Genomic DNA, 17,295 nt, shown 5'->3' on the forward strand with positions numbered 1-17,295 from the left:
TGTAGGTTGTCTTTTCACTCTACTGATTGAATCTTTTGTTGTTAAGAAGCTTTTTAGTCTGATTTAATTCCATTTGTTGATTCTTGCTGCTATTTCCTGCACAAAACCAGATAAAGACCCAATTGAAAAAGACAACTATACGCCAATCTCTTTAATGAACATAGATGCAAAAATCCTCAACAAAATATTAGCAAATAGAAGGCAGCATAGTATCAAAAAGCTGGTATGCCATGATCAAGTAAGTTTCACTCCAGAGATGCAAGGATAGTTCAACATACATAAGTCTCTAAATGTAATATGTCAAATAAGCAGAAGCAAGGTCAAAAACCACGTGATAATATCAATAAATGCAGAAAAGGCTTTTAACAAAATTGAACACCCCTTCAAGATAAAAACCCTGAAGAAAACAGGTATAGAAACTCTATTCCTGAATATAATAAAGGCTATCTATGCCAAAACAATAGCCAGTATCATACTAAATAGGGAAAAACTAAAAACATTCCCCCTAAAATCAGGAACAAGACAAGGATGTCTACTATCCTCTCTGCTGTTCAACATAGTACTTGAAACATTAGCCAGAGCAATTAGGCAAGAGGAAGAAATGAAAGGGATACATATATGAAAGGTAGAACTCAAATTATCACTCTTTGCTGATGACATTGATATAGGGGAAATAATAACTCTCAACCTGCTAGATAGATGTCAGATATGTCAAGTTCGTTTTGCCCAAAATCAAAGAATGAATTCTAAGTAACAGGAGAAGTAAGAGTAAGAAAATTTTATTGAGAGAGAGATAGCTCCTGAGAGATAGGAGGAGACCCGAAAATGGGTTGCCAAGGAGTCCACTTTCAAAGGAAATTTCATAGAGCAAAATCACAAGGTGTGTACAACGTGGGACAAAACTATGGTCAACCAATAAGTTACAAGTATAGCCCCTTAGGTAATATCGATCCAATGGGGAACCAGGTCGTGTAGCAAGTTTACATGGAAAGATCAAAGACCTTTTTAGGAAGAGATGAATCAGGAGGTCCTGGTCACCCACCTGGGTGATTGATGTCTAGCTAGACTTTGTTGGACCAGGTGATACCAGTTATAGTATATTGCTTATCCCTTGGGGAGGCATGTAGGCCTGGTCATCCCTTCTTTATCTTGAGGCCTAGCTTTCAATAGATGTGGCTTCAGCAAGAGTTGTAATGTGTTTTCATCCTCTGCACTGACTTCCTCGAGTGCCTAGCCCTGTCGGACTGCCTATAATAGTTTTACCTGACTTAGCTGTCAATAATCACATGATGCTTTACTTGGAAGACCCAAAACTCTCCACCAAAAACTCTTAGAATTAATTACCAATTTCAGCAAAGTAGCAGGATACAAGATCAGCACACAAAAATCATTAGCATTTGTGTACACCAACAATGAATGGGATGAGAAGGAAATTATGAAAACAGTACCATTCACAGTTGCTCCAAGAAAAATGAATACCTAGGAATTAAGCTAACCAAAGAAGTGAAAGACCTCTACAAAGAAAACTACAGTACTCTGAATAAGGAGACTGAAGAGGATATCAGAAAATGTAAAGATGTCCTCTGCTCCTGTATAGGTAGAACCAGTATTGTCAAAGTGGCCATACTTCCAAAACTGTTATACAGATTCAGTGCAGTCCAATCAAAATAGCAACAGCATACTTTACAGATCTAGAGAAAACAATCCTAAAATTCATATGGAACCAAAAGAGACCTCAAATATCACAAGTAATTTTGGGCAATAAAAGCAAAGCAGGAGGCATAGCAACACCAGACTTTAAGGTATACTACAAAGCAGTAGTGATAAAAACAGCACGGTAGTGGAACAAAAACAGACACATGGATCAATGAAACAGAATCGAGGATACAGAAACCTCACCAGACATATTCAACTATTTGATCTTTGACAAAGGGGCCAAAAGCATACGTTGGAGGAAAGATAGGCTATTCAACAAGTGATGTTTGGGAAAACTGGTTATCTATTTGTAGAAGAATGGAAGGACCCATAATTCTCACCATATACTAAATTAAAATCAAAATAGATCAAAGACCTAAACATTAAAACAGAAACCCTAAACCTCCTGGAAGACAAAATAGGTAAAACACTTGAAGACATAGAAGTAGGAAAGGATTTTCTAAAGCGATGTCTGTTTTAGGAAAAATGTTAATCTGTGCTTCTGTTTTCCTGGAGTAAGGACAGCCCCTTGACTCAAACAATAAAAACCCTGGGGAACCACCTGCTGTTCACTAGTTAACATTTTCCCAAATTGCAGAAAAAGTGCCCGTAGGTAACCTAAGTCTTTAAGCAGGTTGTTTTGGGGTTTTTTTTCCTGTATCAGGTCAAGGATGGCTCTTAGAATCTGATGAATGCTTTGATTGTCTCCCCAGAAAAACTCAAGATGCATGTACAATATGCTGCCTGCGATTTCAGAATATTTTCATGCTTGCTCAAATAGTTTAGTAACCCTGGATTTAAGATGGCTTATTGCAAACCCAAAGCAGGGTCTCCTGCAGTTAGTAAAAATTATCCTTGACAACCTTCAAGCTGCTGAGAAAGTATCGTATACCTGCTTTATGGACTCACATTTCAGTGACAAACACTATACAGCAAAGAACAACTATGCAAAATATAATCACTTACAGTATTTTAAATTTCTAGGAGGGAGTAGGAGGGAGAGAGAAAGAGCCAAAAGCCTAAACCTGAATAGGAGACACCATATGCCTATGATACAATCCCACTCCATAAACCTGACACACATTGGCAACTCTAGAAAGTGCTACTGGCTGGGCTTCTGAGGCCTGCAGTGTGGGTATGGGAGGCAGGAAGGTTTGAAGTCATTGAAATCCATTCCCTGTCAGGCATCAAGGGCATCCATCTTACTTCTTCTGGTCCTTTCTTATCCTCAAAATGCACATTTGAAAAAAAAGTACAGTGGACCCTTGAGTTACGATCAGCCTGATCTATGAACAACTTGGGTTACGAGTGGAATTTTAGTTTTAACAACAAAGTCTAGAGTTACAACCCAAATGCCAACCACTTGTGCTTCCAGATGGTCTCAGATACAGATTTAACCCTTAAATAATTCTGGAAGGAACATTACAACATCCTTTCCTGTGTGGGGTTCACTGAGAAGTCCTGGGACAGTGTCTCTAAGGACACGGAGATCTGCCTGTATTCAGGAGAGAGACTTTGAATGCTGTGTAGAGGAGTCTGAGCCTTCAGCTGGCCAACGTGACTTACAACTAGCCCTTGGGAATGAATTGAGTTCATGTCAAGGGTCCACTGTAGATGAAAATGAAAAAGATCCAGTAAGAATCACCATGATTACTGATGGGCCTTTTCTTTCAGATATCTAAATAATAACTTAAGCTTTTCAATTTTACTTGGCAATTAAAATGTCAGTTATTTGGGTGTGTACTTTTACTAATCATCACCTTGAATAAAGGCTGTACACACACAAAAACAGCTGGATTTGGCAGGCTAATGGAAATTTGAAGTCTAATTATTTCAAGATGGAGGTTTGTGGTCTGCAAATGTACTGTGTTTAGTCAGTAATCAGTGAACTTTTTTCTTTATTTTTCTTTTCTTTTGGTTTGTGTTCTGCTGCTCCCTCTCTCGGCATGACACCCCCTCCTTCAGCTGTGTAACGGGGGCTCCGTCACTGACCTTGTGAAAGGCCTCCTCAGGAATGGCCAGCGGTTGGATGAAGCAGTGATCTCTTACATCTTGTATGGAGCTCTCTTGGTAAGAATGTCCATCGTCCAAGGAGTTGGAGGTGCCCAGAGCAGAAGGGGAGATTTGTACACTGCTTGGGGCCTCATTGCATATTAACGATGGGGAAAGTGGCTCATAATATGCAAGCATAATTAATAGCAGGAAAGTGTAGCCAAATGTGGAGTTGGATTGGACTTTCTAACAGTAGGGTAATTGCTTTAAAATAAGTGTGTCAATCTCCCGTTTCTTTCTCTTTCCTGCTGTGTGCTGGTGGTGGATGCCATGCAGGGCCTTCAGCATTTGCACAACAACCAAATCATCCACCGTGATGTGAAAGGGAATAACATTCTTCTGACAACAGAAGGAGGAGTTAAACTCGTTGACTTTGGTAATGACTGCATGTCGTTTGTTTTCTTGATGTGTGCAATTTAGCCAAAGGGGACAATTTATTGCAGTTTCAGAAAACTGGGGCCTCTGTGTTACACCACAGGCTAGGGACTTTTCCAGGCAAATGTAGGCTGGGGAGTTGGGGGCTTACCAGATGGATCACCCTAGGACATGCTGTTTGTAAATCTATTTTTGGCTTTAGAAGCAATTTTATTAAAGATAGAAAATAGAAGTGTTGCAAAAGAAGAACTTGACAGAAAACCTTTTTGGTTGTCTGGTGAGAGTTTCACATCTCAGGACAAAGGTCTATAATTTACATTTTGTCATGTCTTCTTTTGCATATGAAAAGAGAAGGCAGTTTTCTCTTTTAAATGGCTTTCACTAGCCTTAGGCATACTTATTCCCAGTGAGCAGAAGGTAAAGTAGTCCTTTGGGCCTGGGAGCTAACATCCCTTAAAATGGTGATTATTGCTTCGACATGTGGGGCTGATTGAACTGGAAATATTAACAGGAAATGGAAAGGTGAGAGGAAATGCACTCAGTGTCACCTGAGGCCAGACAATTGGAACAGTGATATTTGCAATCCAACAGACAATTTGGTTTTCCTTTTAGGTTTATGAAATGGGTTAATCTAAACCATTCAGTGCCAGTTAGTGCTTCAGAATTATTGTTACAAATAATGAGAAAACATTTAGAGAAACATCTCAAAACATTGTTGATTTCATCATGGTGAAAAAAAAAAAGAAACCAAGACCAATGATGTTGAATATTCATTGTTTTATTGGTAAGAAAGTGTTAGTTATAAAAATGTGTCAGTGAATCACTTGTGCAGAAGAAATTATTTACAAATAAATGAAGTTGCTCTATGCATATTGGTCTGTTTCCTAAGGTACAAGCAAAGAAAAATAGCAGAGGGCGCTCTTTTTTCAAGGTTTATGCACCTCTTCAAATGTAAGGGATGCCATAGCTTCAGTAATATGCTGTATGTATTTTCCACATGGTCCTAAAAGCAGTAAATATGTTGAGAGGGAAACTAGCCTAGAAGCATTAAGGATATGGATTAATACTGATTTAACTATTCACTAGTTTTGTGATTTGCTTGTGGGTACCATTCCTAATCTTTCCAGTAGAAGTTTCCTAAACATTTAGTTGCTGCAAAAGAAGGTTCTAGAAATTCAGAACAGAAAGGTATAGTTGTTTTTACCAAAACTGTAGTGGAGGACTTGATAAGGCAGAAAATTATGTGTGGCAAATAGAGTATTTTTAAAGAAGTCTCATACTGGGTACAGGAACAGGTGCTTATAGCCCTGGTTAGTCAGGACACTGAGATAGGAGGATTTCTTGAGCCCAGGAGTTTGAGACCCCATCTTTCTGATAAAGAGAATGCTGGTAGTTAACACAACAATCATCCCAAGTGTCCTTGATAAATTCAGCCTGATGATCTCAAGGCCTGATGTTCTTCAGTAACAAACACACAAAGTATTCAGGCTTCTGTGTTTTGTGTTTTTTGCCATCAATAGTATCACCAGCTAGCATGGGTCTTTGCTTTAGAGAAATGGAAATTTAAATGAAAGCACGAATTTACAGGAAAAAAGCTTTAATTGGAAAGTTAGGGGTAAGATAGGAAAAGATTCCAGCTTAGGTAGTTGGAGGGGGCACACTCTGATACAGGCATTCAGACAGACCCACCCACAAAGATGGAAGACCACCTTTCAGGGGGTAGCTGGTGGACCAGAATCTAGTTATCGCCTTAGACCAGGTGTCATAGCTCTGGAATCCTCAGGGCTGAGGGTTGCTTACTTTCCAGGAAAAGACTGTCCATCTATTGTGGTCTCAGTGATGTGGTGCCCTGCCTTTCCTGGAATCCAAGTGATCAAAAGCTGAGGACAGTGGCTAGAGGCTTCTGGGTATAGCTGACTGTTCCTGTAAACCTCTTATTTGGTGTCCTCAGTCTTGAAGGGGGACAAAATCATGCAATTTCAGGACTTATCAACCCTGTCTGGCCATCTCTGAGACAGACACTCCCTAAATGATCAACATAACCCTGTGCAGAGTTGAAAAGAAATACACCCAATATTTACAGTAACAAAGGGTACAAAATGAAGAGCAAGCTTCATTCTGCTGTTAGTTACCTTTTGGGCATCTGTGGGCCCAAGGGGAGAGTCATCGTTTAGAGCAAAAAAGGGCTTTTAAGTCCCTGAGTATCCCACAAGAAAACACAAATAATGCCTTTAATGAGTAGCAGAGAAGGGCCCAGGATTCTGCATGCTCCCCGTTGCTGTGGTGGTTTCTGGCTATGCCATGACTGCATTAGTAGAAGGGCTATGTTAGACTTCTGCCTGGCAAAAGGAATACCTTACAAGTATACATGCATTGCACAATTGATCTCTAGTTTGGTCTTAAGTTTGGTGTCTAGTTTGGTTTTATGATCCCTAGTTAAAGATGAGAAAACTGCGGCTCAAAGGACAGGTGGCCACCCCATTAGAAAAAGGCATAATTAGTATGGAGAACAAGTCTCTGACCCTAATCCAGTGGATCTTTACCTCCACTGTATTCCCTCAAGGTATAGAGAAACAGCTAGTTAGAGGACATTGGAATTATATTAAAAGTCAGGTCATCAACATCAAATCTTAGATAATAATGTTACTGTCAATTTCTTTTTCCATTTTACAAAATAGGTTTTTTTGCCAAATTCCCAGGCTTCTAGGCAAGATAAGATACCAAAATCTTTTCATGTCTACACTGATGCTCTATTATAGATAATGCATGCCAGTCTTCTTCCTCCATAAAAGGAAGTACCTTATTTAAAAAGAATCACCCCAAATAATTAGGAAATATAATAGGAAGATTTTTTTAGGTTGATCCTAGTTGTTGATACTTTTGTTTTGTCTCCCAGTTTGCAATGATATGGATAAGAATATTCATTAGAAAAATTCTTGTGGTTTGATCGAATGATAAATGCTCCAGCACAGTGGGGCTCATATGACCTACCTCCTATTTTTGTATGGGCCACCAGTTAAGAATGATTTTTAAATTTTGAATAATCGAAAAACCCCAAAAGAATATATTGAGATGTGAACATTATATGAAGTTCAGATTTCAGCATCCTTAAATAAAGTTTTATTGCAGTACAGCTTTACTCTATGTGTTTTCTATGGCAGCTTTAGCTTACAACAGCATAGTTGAATAGCTATGACCATATGGAGCCTTAAATATTTACTATCTAGCCCTTTATGGGAAAAATTGTCAACCCTAATATGGCATCACCTTCTGCTTACTGCTGAATTCCAGTACCCTTTTCTTGCAGGGGTCTCAGCTCAGCTCACCAGCACACGCCTACGGAGAAACACATCAGTTGGTACCCCATTCTGGATGGCCCCTGAGGTAAGCACGGAATACAGTACAGTACCCAACACCTGGTTCTTTTTAGTACTGGGGATCGAACTAGGGTCCTTGTGCTTGCGAGGCAGCCGAGTACCCGGTTCTTTGTACTCGTTGAGTACCTTTACATTATTCCTTTTTATGGGTAAGTCAAATGCTCTCCAAAACTTTCAAGATGAAAAGCCTTTGTTCTCATTAAATTGTAAGAATTCTAGTTTGGTGAGATGCTAGTAAGAGTTAATCTCAGAAAAAGCAGGATTAAGAAGGTACCCTGTGGAATACCTTCATGCAATTAGAAAAAGATGTCCCTCCAGGAGATGCAGTCCTTCCAAGGGTTATGCTTGGCGAGGCCATACAGGTTTTGTCTAATTTAGAGAAAGTCACCTTCTCTGGAAAGATACAGCCCCAGTGACACCTGGCTTAGTAACAAGCCTTATTTAGCTGTAATGGGCAGAGCAGCCCTGGTTGTTTCCTGCTTATCCTGGGATAGCAACTTCTCTTGTATACTTTGTTGGCTTCCTGCAGAAAAACATGGAGTCTGGTTCTAATTTGCTTCTGGCCTCATCACTGAACACTGGGAAATGACACATGTAGAAGTTTGAGAAACCTCTCGGCTAAATAAGACATGCCCTGAAACACCAGTGCATTTTTCTTCTCAGGTCAGCATTTGGTTCCACAGGCCCCTGACCTTTGCCTGAGAGCAGCTCCGGGAGAAAAAAAGGTTTTTAAATAGGAGGATGTGGGAAGTCACCTCCTAGACTAGATGTCTTTCCATCTCCAGTCTGTCCACATGGACAGTCTTCTCTATGACTGATCTCCCAACACAGTTACTGCTTCACACCAATACCTGCTGCAAGTCCCTCGAAGATTCCCTCTCATCTACAGTTTTCTCTTAAACTTGGGAAATGGACAAACCCATTTTAAAGGAGAAATCCCCAAAGATTGCAATGTTTATTTAAATATTCCTTGAGGAGGTGTAAAAAATGAAGCTAGCTATAAAATTTCTTATCACATATTTATAGAACTATAAAACCAAAGGGGAAAATGTATTAGGCAAAAACTACAGAGCCAGTAATAGTCAAGTAAACAGGTTTCGTTTAATGAGACAAATGATATTGTTCTGTGAGTCTCAGTTGCCCTTTGCACTGTGATCTGGTTTGAGGGCATGATAGCCTGGGCTCTTGTGAATCTGGCATGCCCACGACCCGGAAGTGTGTGGTCACCCCGTCCTCCTACTACTTGGCTGTGTTTCAGTTCATGGCTTTCTGCTGACCTCCAGCTGTTGCTCTCTGTAGGCAGGGTGCCAGCTTTATTATAAACATAACATGCACCCTGAAATTATATGCTAAATGGGCATTCAGATGATCTGGAATATGTTTTTACTCCTTTCATTATTATTGTTAATAGTAACACAGTGATCACTGAAACAAAAACAAATAAATACAAAGTTTCCATAGGGATCTCATGAACTCCATTTTGAGAAGCACTGTCAGATGGAGTTGAAACTCCTCTGGATGGTGAACAAAGCTCTTCCCTCATCAATCTGTCCAGCCTCATTTGGGATCACCTTTCCCCAACTTACCTGTTCTTAATATCCCAAGATTAGTGAACAACAGGTAGTCACCAAACCCTCTGAGACGTCACTCCTCTAAACCTTGGTGTACTGTTACATCAGGTGGAATGACCCTCAGAGCTCTGGAAAATTCCTCCTTAATCTTCATATGCCAGCTCCCCCAGGAGGTCTCCCTGAGTCTCAGTCAATGGCAAGGCTCCTGTCTAAGTTTCCACTGTAGCCTCACACTGTGTATTAGCTCACTGTCACTGCTCACTATGACTTGGCTTGGCAGGAAGCTCTGGCAAGGACTTGTGCTGCCTAGCTCTCAGCACAGTGCTTGATAGGAGAAGGTGCTCAAAGAAGAGCTGTTGTATGCATGGATGTATTAGTAAAGAAGCCAGAGGGATAAGATGGATTTGGAGGGCAGTTTGAAGAGAGCTTCACACCCACTGGTATTAGCAAATTTCTCTGTAGATTTTGGCTGATCTATTCTGAAAGGAAAGAAATATCATTCAATCGAGGTCACTCAACTCATACTTGGGTGGCATAACATGAAAAATGGTGTTCCTGTTCCGGTCCATAGCAAACCTGTTCTCAGAACAAGATACAATTAAGAGAAGCCTTCCTTGGGCTTTGTACATTTATTAGGAGGTATTTATGACTTTTTAATTTTAGCTGGATTGCATAAAATATGTGGAGTATTTCTATAGTGGCAATTTGGTGGCCTGTGGTGAGCTTCTGTCACCCAGATTGCTTGGAAGTAGTTCCCTTCTCAGCAGGGAAAAGGCAGTGTCACATCCTGCCTGCTGCGGTGGGTACACAGAAGAGCAGAGAATTCACAGCATAGGCCCTGGATGGCACTGTGCCGGAGCAGCTGTCTGACCACTTTGGACAGCATTCTCAGGATGTGTGCTTCTGGCCAGTGTGCTCCAGGACCTTTGGCCTCTACCATCCCCACATTTTTTCCAAAAAGGACCTCTTTTTCTCCATAATTCTCCATAGGGATGCTCACAGGAACAAGCTTCTGTTTCTCAGTTCAATTCAACAAACACTTGTATTCTCCACTGTGGCCAATGCTTTGGGTCATGTGCAATCCTTGAAAGTATAATCAGTAATGGTTCAAATTAACACTGTCCTCATGTGATGGCCCACACAGTGTATTGACCATGACATACTTTCCCTTCTGTTTGTTGGAATAAGTGGATTCAGAGTAAATGTAGCAACAATGTGTGCAATACCAATGCCAGTGGAATAAACCATTGCAGACCCATGCTTTTATTGTTAAAATGTGACAGAAAGATCCTCGATCCTATTTTATTGTTAAGAAATTGAACCACATTATTCTTTTTCCATTTTTACTTCCTTTTTTATTTCACAAGCTTGAGTAACTAGCTGCAATCTTTAAATCAAATAGGCTCTAGTACAAAGCGGGTAGCTAATGGAATGTGACCATTCCATAATCACATGTTGACGAGCAATCAAGATGCAGAGTTCACTGGGGCAGCTCAAAGCTGCAGCCTGAATCTGCTGTCATATTGTCAACATTTCCCATGCATTTCCTCTTGGAGCTTCGCTTGAACACACCAAAGTTGAAAAATACTGGTAGAGTGGTATCAATCTAGCATTGTAGGAGAAGGATTCTACAGGGTGCCCTTAGTGTGCTAGTACTTGGAGACAAGATTTCTGGGGAAATAAATTGTCTAGCACAGTGAAAGTGTTAACCTAAAGTTAAGATCAGTACAGTTTTGTATAAACTAAATATGTACATAGTGTACTGTGACTATAGGGAACACAAGAGGGAAAGAGAAAAGTTTAGCGTTGAAAGTATGCATTTAGCAGATGAGCATGTGCAAAATAATTTGAACAATAAAAAATTGTTTCTCATCTATAAGAGCAGAGAGGTAGGTGGTTTCAGAGTTTGTTGATTCAACAGCTCAATAAAGTCATCAGTCTAGATTCTTCAATCTCCCTATGATTGCTGCAAGCTGCCTGGTGTCATTGTCCCTGAGGGGGTGGTTATGAGCACAGGACCTATGCTGTGTGGCAGCAGTGATCGAAGCATTTCAGTGCCACCGTGAAAGCGCCCATGGGACGGTCAAACAGAAGCCTCCCTTTACTCCCTTGGAGCTGCTCTTGCAGTCAGCCACCAAGCTTAAAGTGGATTCTCCTCCTGTTCTGGTTTGAAGCCTTGGCCATCTTTGCATTCATCCCCAGGGCTGCTGTAACCGCTTAATACAAACAGGGTGGCTGGCTTAAAAGAACAGATTTCTCACCTCACAGTGCTGGAGGCCAGACATCAGAAGTGAAGGTGTCAACAGGGCCCTCCACTCTTGGAAGCCCTGAGTGAGGGTCCATCCTCATCTCTTTCCAGGTGCTGGAGGGTCACTGGAAATCCTTGCAGTTCCTTGGCTTGCAGCTGCATCCCCCCAGTCCCTGCCTTCATAGTGCCAGAACATCCTCCCTGTGTATTGTCTTCACATAGTGGCATTCTTACAAGGGCACCAATCACATTGGATTAGGGGCCTACCCTTCTTCAGCATGACCTCATCTCTTAACTAGTTCCACCCACAATAATCTTATTCCCAATACGTTCACATTCTGAGATTCTGGGGGTTAGGACTTCAACATATCTTCTTCTTCTTCTTCTTCTTCTTCTTCTTCTTCTTCTTCTTCTTCTTCTTCTTCTTCTTCTTCTTCTTCTTCTTCTTCTTCTCCTTCTCCTCCTCCTCCTCCTCCTCCTCCTCCTCCTCCTCCTCCTCCTCCTTCTTCTTCTTCATTATTATTTTAGAGAACACAATTCAACCTATTACAACCTTCCAAAGAGTTCGCATCCTTAGTAAATCTTTCAAGTTTCTGAGGTAATCAACCAGCCACTTGGAACCTACCGAGCTTCATGTTATGAGTGCCAGTTTAGACAACTCAGTTTCACTAGTCTACACACAGACACAGTCATAGTCACAGACACAGACACAGACACACACACACACACACACCCTCTTTGGTTTCCTAGTCTATGATTTTAGCCTGTATCTGAGGCCCTTAAAAAAAATAAAAACCACATTCTTTCTATTAGCTGTGTTTATTGTCTTGTTTCTCCCTCCCGATGGCTGAGTTCTAATAAATAATATGAATAATACTATTCCACTATTTGCATAGAAGTTTTGCAGCTATTATTTTGTAAATACACTCACCTGTGAGGGTGCCAATCAGGATGATAACATCAGTGTTCTGTAGGTGAGGAGTCTACGGCACTGCCAGGTCAAGTGCCCATGGATACAGAGTGAGTGAGCAGGCAGTGGTGACTGCAATCCATATTTTATGACCCTCTGAATTAAGAGACTTCCAATATAGCCTGTGCCCACTGTAAATATTAACATTGCTTACTCAATATTTGCATCAAACACATGTCAGGTAGTGTTCTGGTTGATAATAAAAAGAGATACAAGCCTACTTTGTGTTTATTGCTGGTGATGTCAAGGGGTTAGAGACAGTTGATACTTTAATCTGCCTTTCCCACCATCATATGAAGGCAGAATTAAATTGAATTTACAAATGACTAAAATCCAAGAAAAGGAATTAATTTGGCATTATTGTTTTTATTGAGGAAAGCTGTAGGCTGTATTAAAATAAATCCTTGTATTTAGCTGGTGTGTATGCATGTGGCTTGGTGGCTGTATTTCTATTGCTGATGGTAGCTGGTGGCTCTCCAGACCCCTGGAGTGTTCCTCAGATAGCAGAGCACCCTGTCTCTGTGCCTGGGGAATCCCTGGCTTCCTGGGAGTCAGGTCTGTTTCTGCCAAGGCCAGCTCCGTGGCATCTTCCTTCCCATGGCCAGCGTCACATGCCCGCTGATTGTCAGGTATTTTGACACTTTCACTTACTGAGGACTGACTGACACAGCAAGACTGTGAAGGGCACTTTTGCACTCCATTCTTTTATTTTATTCTCACAACAGCTGTCAGTAGTAGATATTTTCTCCACTTTACCACTGTGAAAAGTGCAGTTTATGGAAGTGTCATAGACACAATGCCCCAATTCTCTTACCTAGTAAGTGTTGAAGCTGTTTGATTTCTCACAGACCATGAGAATGCAAGCCCCATTATACAGATGAAGAAACTAAGGAAGGGAGAAAATACTCATAGTTTTTCATTTTTTGGTGCATTCATATCGGATGCTCAGTGTGAAAGATATGTGGGAGCTCAGTGAGACAGCCTATACAACAAAACCACTCAGAGTGATGGTGGCAGGAGCCTCTGAAATTGGAATGTGGGACTCATTTTAACAGATGCACATGGGGGCCGGGGATTTAGCTCAGTCGTTTCTCTGCCTGCCGCGCGAACGCAAGGACCCAAGTTCTATCCCCGGTACCAAAAAATAAGAAATAAAATAAAAATTAAAATAAAAGATGCACATGAAGGACCTATCAGCTCTAATTTAAAGCCTCAGTACATGCTGCATTCCCGCCACTGCAAGAAGCAGCCTGTGTAGTAAGGACCCAGTATACTTGGTATATCTTTCTGAAACAGCTAAAGGTCTGTTTCCATATTGGAAAACAGACTTTTGGATAAAATAAACATTTGCTTCTTTTTAGAAAAATTTCCCCCCTTTTTACTTCCATCTGCTCGTTGCAAACAAGAGCTAATCAGCTGAGCAGAGAAACAGATGTGCTGTGATGGCTCCCAAAATGGGTCTCTCTCTGCCTGGTAAAGGGTCCTCCACAGAGATGGTTGCCATAACAACCAGCTTACACCAATGTAGAAATATTGCAAGCTTTTTGCAACCACTCTTACTTCATTAATTATGCCATTTCTGGCTAAATGATACGATAACACCATTTCCTTTGGCACTGCCAGGGAGAGAGATGACAAATGAGATATTTTGTGTTGAAGGGTTGAGAAAGCCATAAAACACTACTGTGCTGAAATATTGTTATTGTCATTATTACTATTTTATTCCCTAAGCTGTAGCTAATGGCTTAGTTTCCAAAGAAGACTTATCATTTATTGAGTGCTTTCTATGTTTCAGACGCTAAGTAGTTTATGTGTATTAACTGACTTATAATTCTCAGAACAACCCCATACAGTCAGTACTATTCCCTGTCCAATGTTTTAATTAAATAAGTGACAGAAAGTAACTGTTCTTGTCTGTGGACAAGTTATTAGGTGATGCCATCAGAATTTGAACCCAGATATTTGGCTCTACAATCTTTACTCTTAACTACTATACTACAGCAAATTATTTAATCTTGACCTTTCATGTGCCAGATAAAATGTGAATCTTGGGAAGTTTTGTTCAATTTTTACATTACTTTCTATATTTAAATTACTTAAACAGAAAATGAGTGATAGAGAAACTGACTCTCCAAACATTTATTCCCAAACAGCAGGCATTGTGATCAGAGATATGCATGTCACAGCAGATGGTAGGGACATCCACAGAGGTGGGGGCTGGAGGAAGTTTTTAAAGACAGAAGAAAGTACATAAAGTTGCTTTGAAACAAGGAGAATCCTGGTTACAGGGGCTTATCCCAGGAATCGATGTCAGCTCATTAGTGGAGACAGCGTGTGTCCTGCAAGTGTGCAGGTGGCTACCTGTCCTTGTGTGGTGCCACTAGCTGTCCTTGTGTGACTCATGGAGCAAGCTGCAATGTGGAAACATTTTGCTTGCTATTTGTTGGCGCCAGCGTAATGCCTGAAAGCCTTTTCTTCCTGGCCTCCTAGCTTTGTCTTATTAGCATTGGACACAAGCGACTTTGTTTTGGTGCCGATAACATAGTTCAGGAAAAGGCAGTGTTCCGATGCACACTAGAAGCCAGTATAATTAAATGCCCAAGGGAAGCATCTGGAAACATAAAGCTCCTCAGGATTGAATTTAGGAGATTTGAATTTTAGTCCTACCTCTGCCACTATTTTTAAAAACATGACTGTGGCTCAGTTATTTTAACAGAAGCTCAATTGGGGTAAAAAGTCAGATTTGGGAACAAATGATAGATACCTGCTTTACCACTGACCTCAGGCAAGTTACTCAGTATTTCTGATCAGGAAAATAAAAAGCTGCCTCAAAAGACAAAATAAAATAACGTGTATTTGAGGCAGTACTTGGCATAGTAAGGGGTGTAAAAAATGGTCGTCTTATTACCCTGGCTTCTATTACCTGTTATTATTACTCCTATTACCCTGACTCCTGCCAAACCTGTTCACATCTGTAAAATGAAGAGCCTGGATTAGGTAGTCTTTGCCTCTAAGGTCCCTTCTATTCTGCAGAGTACACTGGCAGCTTTTAGGGGAAAAGCTTCCCCCGGTCTCATGTCCCACAGCTCTGGTGTTCCCTGGATAGCAAGGCTGGGACCACACCAAGCTCTCAGTGAGGTGAACCAATGATGACACAGCCTTCAGGGCCCATGTTCCCTTGCCCTCTTTTAAAAGACTGAGGAGGACTGGGGTGTGGCTTAGTGGAAGAGCACTTGCCTAGCATGCTCAGGCTCTGGGAGCATCCCCAGCACCTCCCACTGCCCCAAGACAGGATTCTTGGGACCCGTTTGCTAGTCCTGTCACAGTGAGGACATCAGGCCTTGGGAGCTTAGGAGATTCACTTGAGGGGCCTAGAACTTCAGATCCTTGGCCAAAAGGCCCATGGGTCTCCCCCAGCAATGTCCATCTCTAAGCTTCTGTGACCTTTGCTGTTCCCTGGCTCCCTCCAGGTGCCTTGTGTTAGCCTCAGAGAGAGAGAGAGAGAGAGAGAGAGAGAGAGAGAGAGAGAGAGAGATATTCCTTTCCTTCTTGTCTTGGGGTGGGCCCTGCTTATTTTCAGAATGGCTCTGCCCTCTAAGGCCCAGGGGTGCTAGGGATGTGGGTGGGTGAAGGGCCCATGCCAAGGGTGCGCCACTGGGTGCAGACCTCCTTTTCCCATCATCTTGAGATGGCTTCCCTCCCAGCTGGAGCTCTGCAGGCAAGTTGAGTCATATGTCACGAGTCAATGTGGAGGTGGGGCCAGCCCTGTGGGTGGGAGTGACACGTCATCACCCTCCTCCTCGTGGCAGGGCTAAGTATAGGAGAGACCCACCTGAAGGCCTCAGGTCCCGCACATGCAGAGGTGCACGCGGCCTAGAGCAGCCGCCTGACCTCCTCTGCACTTAATGCTCACAGAGGTGTCAAAGCCTCCTCCAGGACACGTACTTCCCAGGCTGTCCTCTTGCTCTTCTCTGGGGAGGGGAGAAGGATCAAGGCATTGGCTGTTTCCCTTTCTTCTTCCTGTTCTGCAGAGAAACATTTGCTGAAGGAATGTCAGAGTTGCCCCAACTTTGCCTGAGCTGTGCTGCATTTTCGGGGTGGCTGCCTGTCCTGAAAACAGAGGATCAGTCCATGGAAGGGATTCCACATTCTAAACTGTCAGAAGAAAGTCGAGGGAGGTGGGAGTAGGCATTAGGAAGGGGACTGAGAGGAGCCTTGGGGTAGATGGCACAGCAGCAGCTCTGTGTGTGTGTGTGTGTGTGTGTGTGTGTGTGTGTGTGTGTGTGTATGTTGGCCAGGGGAGATTAATATTTATCATGCTGTCTTCTGGCTCAGGGATTTTCCACACCTTTTTTAGTCTTGGAAAATTAGACAGAATCACTCTCTGATAGGAACAGATGACATTCCCAAGGGCATCCTGCTTTGCATGGTGTCCTCAGCCCCAGTGAGGACAGGAGCCAGAGACTACTTGCAGACGAAGGAGCACCCCAGCAGGAGCATTTGGAAGTTCTGTTTGATGGGTCTCCCTTCCTATTTTTCCGACACATCACTAGTTACTTGTTTCGTTTACCTTGGGCAAGTTTCTTAACCTTTCTGAATTTGTTTCTTCACCCCAGGGGTAACAGTGCCTGACCTAACAGGCTGTAAAGAAGCCTGAGAGTTGTAGAATCCCTCTTCACTCTGTCCTTCAGAAGCTCGGGGAGGCAGAGGAAGGGGGCTCAGGGAAATGAGCAGCCTCAGAGAATCACTTGGTTAATGCTTACATGGGGTGCTCATGGGCTCACTGAAGGCCAGGTCTCTTTGGTGGTGGCCTAGCGTTCTCATTATAAGAGCTCCCAGGATGTGCCCCACTCTTGGGGAGGGAGGGCACTGTGGAGTTCAGTCCAAGGTGGGTCTTGAATCAGCAGTGTGACATTGCTCAAGTCAGCTCACTCCCTGCTGGGGACCTCAGTTTCTCTTCTGTAAACTAAGGGGGTTGGGTGGGAAGGGGTCCCAAGGTCCATCTCT

The 17,295-nt window shown here is 42.2% G+C and overlaps 1 protein-coding gene across 1 annotated transcript in view; it reads left to right on the forward strand.

The window, feature by feature from the left end:
• Myo3b (myosin IIIB) overlaps nucleotides 1-17,295 on the forward strand; it is a 405,667-nt gene that overhangs the window by 22,236 nt on the left and 366,136 nt on the right. Inside the window, exons 4-6 of the mRNA XM_087200133.1 lie at nucleotides 3,661-3,765; nucleotides 4,024-4,123; nucleotides 7,430-7,506. Coding sequence (XP_087056259.1) covers nucleotides 3,661-3,765; nucleotides 4,024-4,123; nucleotides 7,430-7,506 — 282 coding nt within the window. The remainder of the gene's footprint in view (nucleotides 1-3,660; nucleotides 3,766-4,023; nucleotides 4,124-7,429; nucleotides 7,507-17,295) is intronic.

Source organism: Heterocephalus glaber, unplaced genomic scaffold (assembly GCF_053883595.1).
Source record: "Heterocephalus glaber isolate CG9 unplaced genomic scaffold, H.glaber_assembly_v1.0 deba00000347, whole genome shotgun sequence".
Classification (NCBI taxonomy): Eukaryota; Metazoa; Chordata; class Mammalia; order Rodentia; family Bathyergidae; genus Heterocephalus; species Heterocephalus glaber.